The sequence below is a fragment of the Ahaetulla prasina genome, chromosome 15 (genome assembly GCF_028640845.1).
Source record: "Ahaetulla prasina isolate Xishuangbanna chromosome 15, ASM2864084v1, whole genome shotgun sequence".
Taxonomy (NCBI): Eukaryota; Metazoa; Chordata; class Lepidosauria; order Squamata; family Colubridae; genus Ahaetulla; species Ahaetulla prasina.
Window position 1 is genome coordinate 1,176,570 of NC_080553.1, and position 8,704 is coordinate 1,185,273.

The 8,704-nt window shown below is 46.9% G+C and overlaps 1 protein-coding gene across 9 annotated transcripts in view; it reads left to right on the forward strand.

The window, feature by feature from the left end:
* The window catches only part of GUCD1 (guanylyl cyclase domain containing 1), a 319,725-nt gene that overhangs the window by 6,898 nt on the left and 304,123 nt on the right, over positions 1-8,704 (forward strand). Inside the window, exons 4-6 of one of the 9 annotated variants that reach the window (XR_009152194.1) lie at positions 2,310-2,551; positions 2,755-2,928; positions 7,173-8,629. The exons of 4 other annotated variants lie outside the window; for them this stretch is intronic. Coding sequence is in view for 3 of the 5 variants with exons in the window: in XM_058158280.1 (XP_058014263.1) it covers positions 2,310-2,551; positions 2,755-2,846 (334 nt within the window). In the remaining 2 variants the exon portion in view is untranslated. Of the gene's footprint in view, positions 1-2,309; positions 2,552-2,754; positions 3,571-7,172; positions 8,630-8,704 lie in introns of those variants that run through there. 4 more of the 9 variants (XR_009152193.1, XM_058158281.1, XM_058158280.1 and 1 more) reach the window with 4 other exon arrangements.

Sequence of the window (8,704 nt, forward strand, 5' to 3'; positions counted from 1 at the left end):
TGTGCATAAATTGCTCCCCAGGAGGAATGGGGGGACTTGGGCCTGGTTCATCTCAAGCAGTTTCTCCCTATGTCTGGAGGCTCTGTGTGCCCATGTGAAGAGGCTTGGGGGCTGGGGAAAGACTTAAGGTCCTTTCCCTGGACCTTAAGTCACAGCTAAGCCACCATCTCTCCTGCAGGCCTCAGTGTGGGGCGTGATTAGCACACACACCCCGGATTCCCACCCCTGTAAGAAACTGATGGAAGACCCCTGAGGAGGAGCCTGTAACATTGAGGGTCAGGAAATGCTCCTCCTTCCTTGCCTTTAACACTCAGAAGAAAAAGTGGCAGAAAACTTGACGTCTGTAGATACATACTGTGCTCTCATTGTAATTCTTTTATTTTATCTTTGTTTTGTCTTACTAAATAAAGCAGAAACATTCATTTCAGGTCAGAAAAGTTATACTAATAGGTGGGCGGATGATAAATAAATAACATAAGTATTCCTGAAGTAGAGGTTTTTGACCCAAAGTAGTCCGGGCTCCCCTTTTGCCCCAAAGGGCCCTTCTCTTCCTCTGGACTCATGGCGTGGGAGACCCTCTTGAACCCAGGTCACCTCCTCCCCTTTAATTCTGCTTTATGTAATTGGATATTGAATTTCCTTACTGATAGGCCTCAGTTTGTGTGAGTTGGAAGAAAAGTTTCCAACTCCATCTCCTTGAGTTGGGGTTCCCCACAGGGCTGAGTCCACTATTGTTCACCTTGATGGTCCATGACTTCTGTGCCAAATCTGCTACAAATCATATTGTGAAATATGTGGATGACACGGCAGTGTCATGACAGTGAAGATGCTTATAGGGAAGAAGTAAGAGCTCTGGTGGACTAGTGCAATAAAAGTAACTTGGTTCTAAATGTTAATAAAATAAAGATCATCATAGATTTTAGAAAGAGCCAACATGGTCATACTCCACTCAGCATCAAGCATGCAACTGTAGAGGTGGTCAACAGCATTAAGTATCTGGGGCTGCAGATAATTAACAATCTGAATTGGTCTCGCCACATGTCATCCTTAGTGAAGCGTGCAAACCAGCGTTTGCATTTCTTGCGTCAGGTGATGAGAGCACAACTTTCTCCTGTCCTGGTCACTTTTTACAGAGGCACAGTCCCCGTTTGGTTTGGTGGCAGCAGAGCCTCAGATAGAAAATCCATACAGAAGAGTGATGAGGACAGCAGAGAAGTTTATAAGAAGCTCGCTTCCCGTTATTTAGGATACTGCTGATAAGCACTATATGCTTAGAGCGTGAAGCATTGTTAAAAGAGACCCCACATTCCCACTCCATGTTCTGTTTCTTTTGCTCCCCTCGGAGGAGGTTTCAAACTATTTCTAGCAGGATTTCCAGATTCTGTAACAGCCTCTGCCATCTGTCTGGTAAACTCGCAAGATTCGTTTTTCTCGCCATGTACATGTATACATCTGGACTAGACTGTATTGTTTCTTTCATACATGTGGGTATGTGCATAATTTTGTATTTATTTATTTTGTCATGTTTATGTAGAATAGAATAGAATAGAATAGAATAGAATAGAATAGAATAGAATAGAATAGAATAGAATAGAATACAATTTATTGGCCAAGAGTGATTGGACACACAAGGAATTTGTTTTGGTGCATACGCTCTCAGTGTACATAAAAGAAAAAGAAAAAAAATACCTTCATCAAGGTACAACATTTACAACACAAATGATGGTCATAGGGTACAATTTAACCCTTAATGATAGCAACCAAAAGTTACAGTCATAAGTGGAAAGAGATTGGTGATGGAAACAATGAGAAGATTAATAGTAGGGTAGATTTAGTAAATAGTTTGGCAGTGTTGAGGGAATTATTTGTTTAGCAGAGTGATGGCCTTCGGGAAAAAACTGTTCTTATGTCTAGTTGTTCTGGTGTGCAGTGCTCTATAGCGTCGTTTTGATGATAGGAGTTGAAACAGTTTATGTCCTGGATGTGAGGGATCTGTAAATATTTTCACGGCCCTCTTCTTGATTCGTGTGCAGTCCTCAATGGAAAGCAGGTTGGTAGCAATTATTTTTTCTGCAGTTCTAATTATCCTCTGAAGTCTGTGTCTTTCTTGTTGGGTTGCAGAACCAAACCAGACAGTTATAGAGGTGCAAATGACAGACTCAATAATTCCTCTGTAGAACTGGATCAGTAGGGTATATTACAGCCCTCAACCTTTGAGAACTGTATGCAGTGAAATTTCATTTTAATGTATGCCGATTAGCGTGCATTCAAAGTAACAGTGAAGTTATGCTAAGTCCCTTCTCCGGCAGCACGGTGACCATCGGGGACATCCAGGAACACCTCTCACAGGGCCACATTGCCATTGTGCTGGTCAATGCCGTCTTGCTGCTGTGCGACCTCTGCTCCAGCCCAGTCAAGTACTGCTGTTTCCTGCCCATCGGCCAGAAGTGCTTCTGCCGCAGCCCCGACTACCAGGGCCACTTCATCGTTTTGTGTGGCTACAACAGAGCTTTGGGGTGCATTTATTACAACAACCCTGCCTACGCGGACCGTGAGTAACTGCACCCTCGCCCAGGTGTCGGCCTCCAGGCCCCCCCTCCCGTCCGCAACTCTATGGGCTCCTCTCAGCGTGGTGGGGTCATTCCCTCTGCAAGGGGTCTGTATAGGCTGAGGGTGGTGGCAGCACGAGGGGAGCTGGGCTGTGGCATCTAATCTTTACAGCTGCCCCTGTCTGACTCTGGGCCTGCTCCACAGGAACGTGCAGCACCAGCATCCATAACTTCGAGGAAGCCAGGACCAGTTATGGCACAGATGAGGATATCCTCTTCATTTACCGAAACAGCTGACCCTCCGGCTGGGGCTCCCAACTCACCGCCATTGCGGCAGCCATCTCAGGACTCCGAGACCTCCGCTCCTGGACTGCGCCAGGTTGGAAGCAAAGGAGACGGAAGGGAGGAGAATGTATTTTATGCCACCTTAAAGCAGAGTGCCCATTGCAGTCACAGTGAATGACAGAACATGTTTTCCAGTTGGGGTCTGTCTTGGGGGAGGAATCCCAACTGTGGCCCCAGATTAAAACTTGGCCAGTCCCCCCTCCCTAAAGAAGACTGAATTCTGAAACAAAATGAGTGTGCTCTCTTCTGCAACCAGATCCGGTGCGGTTGCCCAGCCCTAAGCCTGCACCCATCTTCCCTCCCTCAGAGTCTTTCTCAGTTCACTTCTCTTGATCTGCTGCTGCTGCCACCCTAGGAAAAAGCAAGTCCCTACGGTTTTGCACATTTGAAGTTTTGAGATGCGGAATGTCCTTTCACAGGACTGAAACTCAAAAGCAGTCCAGCTTCCTGAATCCCGTAAGAGCAGCTCCTCCTTCCTAACTATCATTCATCCAGTTTTTTTTTTTTTTTTTTTTTTTATTCAAAAAGTTTTTATTAGTCAAAAAAGGTTTATACAAATACATATCAGGTATGGTAAATTTTCATTTTTCTTATCTAAAATAAGAATTTTACTCAAATTTTTTAACACATACAACAGCCATAAGGCAAGCAGGTGACACGAAGTAGCTAAGTTTGCAAATTTTAAATACGTAATAAAGAAGAGTCAAGAATAAACAGAATATCGTACAAAAGAGAATAAGGAAAACCAACACAATCCCAAATATCTTTATCACTTCCTAGTTTTGGATCTCAGAACTCTGGGTTCAGCCTGACCCAACTCCAGGGCCGCAACAGCGGCAGCCGCTCAGCCCCATGATCTATAACCTCCCTTCTTCAATTCCTGGGTCATCTGATTCCAGGAAGGCTTTGTGTTCCTCCACATAGGCCGTAGCCTCCATAGTGTACTGATTTTTTCGTAATGCCCTCCCGGAAAATCATCAATCCCTCTGGCATCAGCCATCTGAAGCCCACTCCTTCTGGTCCAATTTGCTTAACAAAAAATAATATTTCTTTCTTTTTTCACGTACCTGTCTGGGAATCTGCCTCAGAATGGCTATCTCCCTGCCCCTGTAAATCAGTGCCCCACTCCTATGTTTTCTAAGAATTTCATCTCTCGTCTCTCTTCTCACAAATTTGACATGAACCTCTCTGGGAACTGCATGCGTGCGTGCATATTGCTAATTAACTCTATAAACTCGATCCACATCCCAATTCATGAAATCAACACCTCTCCCAAGAAATTCTCCCAACAATTTAGTCACAACATCTCTCAAGTCTTCTTGGTCCACTTCTTCCAAATTTTGAAACCTAAGGAAATAAGACATTTTATCCATCTGTGGTCAAGCACAGCATTGCCTGTCGTCTCCTCTCTTTCTGCACTGCCGCATCTCACCCTCAAACCTTCCACTTTCTGCTTGTTTTCTGCTGAAACTTGTTGAGTATCCTTTAAATCCTTTTGGATAGTCACAATTTCTGCTCTTATTTCATCAATTTCTTGTCCATATTAGATAACTTTTCCAAAATTCTCTCCATCTCTCCAGCAGTTGGTCTCTGACCTTTTGCCATTAAGGAAAAAAAATACAAAATCCTCAGGCAGGCACAGTATCCTTGTAATTTCCTCCGGATCCACCAGGGGCACTCACAGGAGCAACGAGTCCAGAGTACAGTTAGTCAACCAGGAAGCCGAAGGAAGTGATGTCATCAAAATTCTCATAGTGAAGGCGGAAGCTGGGCGCCACCACTGTTCCCAGAAGGAGGGGCCTCAAACCTTCCCTCCTAAATTTCTCCATCACCTCTTCTCTCCAGAGCTCCACAAAACCGGTAATCTTCTTATTTTAAGTTCTCCTCTCTCCAGAATAACTCGTGCTCCTTCCAACCGCAGGGGAGAAAACCCCCGCACTCCGGGCAGTCCACTCACGTTTACCGATATTCCTTCCTTCTCCTCCTCAATTCTTCTCCGTGCCCTGTTCACCACCAGGCTGCTGCAGTTATAAATCCAATGCCCCGGTGTCACCGGGCACAGCGGCCCAGGCGACGACCAAAATAATGGCCGCGGCCTGTGGCCTCCGAACCCCGCCGAGCCTAGGACGCGCCAGCATCGGTCCCCACAGTCCTGTATGTCGGCTGGGAGGCCCCTGGCGGGCCGTCCGTGCGGCAGGTGTCCTTTTCGGAACACCTGGCCCCTGAGGGCCCCGGCGGCGGCCGGATTCGGGCGCTGGAGGCAGGAGAAGCCTTCCAGACGTCCGTTGCCGCTGGATACCGGAAGTCGTCTCATTCATCCAGTTTTTTAATCAAGCCAATAAATTAAGTAACAGGGAGGAGGCAAAAAGGAAAGGAAGGAATCGGTGTCTTATAAAGCAGAGTTGGAAGGGGGTGGGTTCCCAGAAGCACCCATCTCCCCACCCCGAAACCGCAGTCAGTGGCTCCTTCTGAAGCCTCATCCCCTCTTAATGGACTTTTCAGGTGAGACGGAATTTTGGCAATGTTGGCAAAAGGTGGAATTCCTTTTTGGAAAAGGTTTTCTCAGAGGACTTAAATCCTTTATAAGTTTTGGATTGTGTGAATCAGCACTTTTGTCAATCAAATCATTTTGAATAACGTCCATTTAATTGATATTTGGTGATTAGATTACTTGCGAAAGGCTGCTAGTGCTTAATTTTGTCTTAAAAAAGACAACAGTATTTCAGAGACCACAGCTGCGTCATGTTAATTCAGTGGTCCCAGTTCATCAGCATTTTCCTCCTGGAGCTCACCTGAGGCTCACCTTCACCCAGAGGCCAACCTTGCTAGCTAGATGCAGTCAGCTGTTCCTCCCAACTGCCCTCTGAGCACCATCAATCCTAAGGGGCTGCACTTTTAGCCGTCCTTAACTCCTGCCACCTAAGCGAAGCTGTGGACCTTCTTCCCACCCTTTGCCCCAAATTAGCTGCCCAGGTAATGGCCACTCTGGGCCTCAAGCTTGCTCTGGCAGTTTTATGAAAGTGGCCACATCAAGTCCAAGTGTGATCTGTTTTGGCCCCGAGAAGGGCCGGAAGCATTCAGAAGGGCCGGAAGCCTCCTGCTGTGGGGCAGGGAACTGGCCTTGGGCTGGAAATCTGCCAGGGAGTCCCAGCTCCTTGGCGTCGCCCGCTGGGCGGGGGAGAGCTGCACCCCTCTGGGAGGCCCAGGTTTCTACCTCAACACACCATATTTGCTCTCAGCTGAGGGTGACGGGGCTGGCTTTCCTGATGGCTTGAAATAACTCTGTGCTGTATGTCTGCTCTGTGGTCAAATTCTTGTAAGTGCCTATTAATGGCAGAGAATTCTGGGTAGCATCTTTGAAGTTATCCAAGCGAAGCTTCTAGCCCAAAGAAAGGGAGTCGGGTGAGGAGCCGATGGAAGTAGGCAAGACAAGTGACATGTTTTGGGGCCTCTATTGCCCCCATCCAGATTGAGTCCTTTTGGACTTTCTGCAGTTCTTCCACAGGGAGGAGCCCAGCTTTCAAAACTTTTAGTATTGTTGAGGCTTCAGTGCTATTTCTGTCTTGCCTGCTTGTAGTATTGGTTTTGTTCATAAATAGTAAAGGCTTAACATGCTGCTTAATCTTCTAGTCTCCAGTTTAAGGGTGCTGCTTTTCAGGGCTCCCTCTGAACCAAGCTGAGCTGAAGCACAGCAGCTGCTTTTATAAAAAAAACTCCTTAACAAGGGAGAGGATGCAGCTCCACCGGCCGGAAGGATTGCTTGATTACAAGACACCACCTTCAACAGAGAAAACATTCACACGGCTGAGGTTGGCCGTCTGTCCTGGAATCCTCAAGATAAGGGATAATGTGCCAGCCGCTTTAGAGGCCAGCGGGGGAGGCTCCCCAATCTTGGTGCAGAAACTGTGCAGGGAAAAGGAGAGGCTCCAAGTTCTGCCTTCCTGACCGAGAGGGCAAAGCTGCTCCTGGCTGAGCTGCTAGTGCAAGAGAAGGGGCAGGGGGCTGTCTTGGAAGCGGGGCAGAGGCATTGGGGAAGCCTGGGCCCTGCACGCTTTCTCTTCATTTGGGTGCTCTGAACAAGTAAAAGTTTATGCAAGCTTCATGATCACATGACAGTAAAAGGGAAGAAAATCTGCGAAATAAGTTTTATATACAAAAGTATATTTGTTTGTAAACCATTCAATAAAGCCTGCTTTCTTGAGCATGCTTAGACTTTTTTTAAAAAAGATGGAATGGGTGAAATCACTAAATAAGGAAACATTCACTGATTTTTTTCAGGTCTTTGTGTTGCTCTTTCTGGGCTGATGCTTTGCTGCTTCCCGGAGCATGGAAGGAAAATCTGTCTTTCAAGGAGATGCAGTTTGATTCTTTAGGGAAAACCAGGAGATGATTTCATCCCCCAAAATAGTAGAAACGGCTGGCGGCTGCAAAGCGGCTGCCACTGAGTGAGCGCTTGGCCCTTCCGCAGTGCTGCTCCCTCCATGTGCTTTGGGAACTCGGAGGTGATGATGGAGCACAAACAGCCCCCCCCCCCGAAGCATCTACTTTAGAGGGAGTCCTGATGAGCAGGGAGTGCTCAAAGGTGACAAACTGAAGCTGGGAAAAGGAGACCACAGGGTAAAGCCTGCCCAACAGGTGTCCCTGTGCCCGATTGTCTGCCCACCTGGGGAGTGCAGGGGAGGGTCTTTGCCTCTTGCTTATCCCTCCTTTCAAGGCAGGTGAGGAGGGGCCCACAGACGGCCAGCCTCTGAAAAGAACTGGTTCTTGAGGTGGGAGAGGGAACAGCAGAGCCTAGCAGCTAGGAACCATTACAGAAAGCTGGGCTTGGAAGAGGCCAGCAGGACCATGGGTGTGTGTGTCTCCATCCCTCCTGCCTCTCCATGCAGGAAGCCAAATGAAAGCCCCCCTCCCCCCCCATCCTGTCCTTTCTTAAACACAGCCCACCAACCCTCTTATGGTTGGAAAGTCCTGTCTCTCTCTCTCTCTCTCTCTCTCTCTCTCTCTGCATTCTGGAATGGGAGCCCCATCTTGGCCTGTAGAATTCCCTCGGGGAGTTGAGCACTGCTGCGGGTCACCAGACTAGTTCGATGGACCTGGTTGTCTGCCATATTTTTCTTTCCTCCTTGGCCTTTGGCCTGAAGTTCCCATTGGACTGAGTGGGCTGAGGGGGGGTTGGTTCCTTTGGCTCTGATCTGGTTTCGGCATGTCGCCATCTTCACTCTGCCTTCTTTTTCTTAATGTTTTAAGCAATTTGTAAAAGCCAGTGTTGCTGGGAGTCAGATACATTTCATTAATGTCCCAAAGGTATTTTTTCAAAAAGCAACTGGACTTTTGTTTTTCCTTGGAAGACATTCCACTTCTCATCCAAGAAGCTTCCTCAGTTATGATGGAATAGAATAGAATAGAATAGAATAGAATAGATTTTTTTTTTATTGGCCAAGTGTGATTGGACACACAAGGAGTTTGTCTCGGTGCATAGGCTCTCAGTGTATGTAAAAGAAAAGATACCTTCATCAAGGTACAACACTTAATGATAGTCATAGGCTACAATTAAGCAATCAGGAAACAATCAATTACAGTGTAAATCGTAAGGATATAAGTGGATATAAATGGTGGCGGATGGAAGGGTTTATATTCCTTGCCGTCATCTGGTTGTTGGTGCTCTCTGAGAGTTGCTGAGGCCACCTGGAGGTTCATTCGTGCCCTCACAGTCACCTGAATCGCGCACATATTCAGGCGACTGAATGAATTATTTTATTAATAATCTCCATCCTCTTCTGGCATTTCATGCTTGTTTCCTGAATGAAACA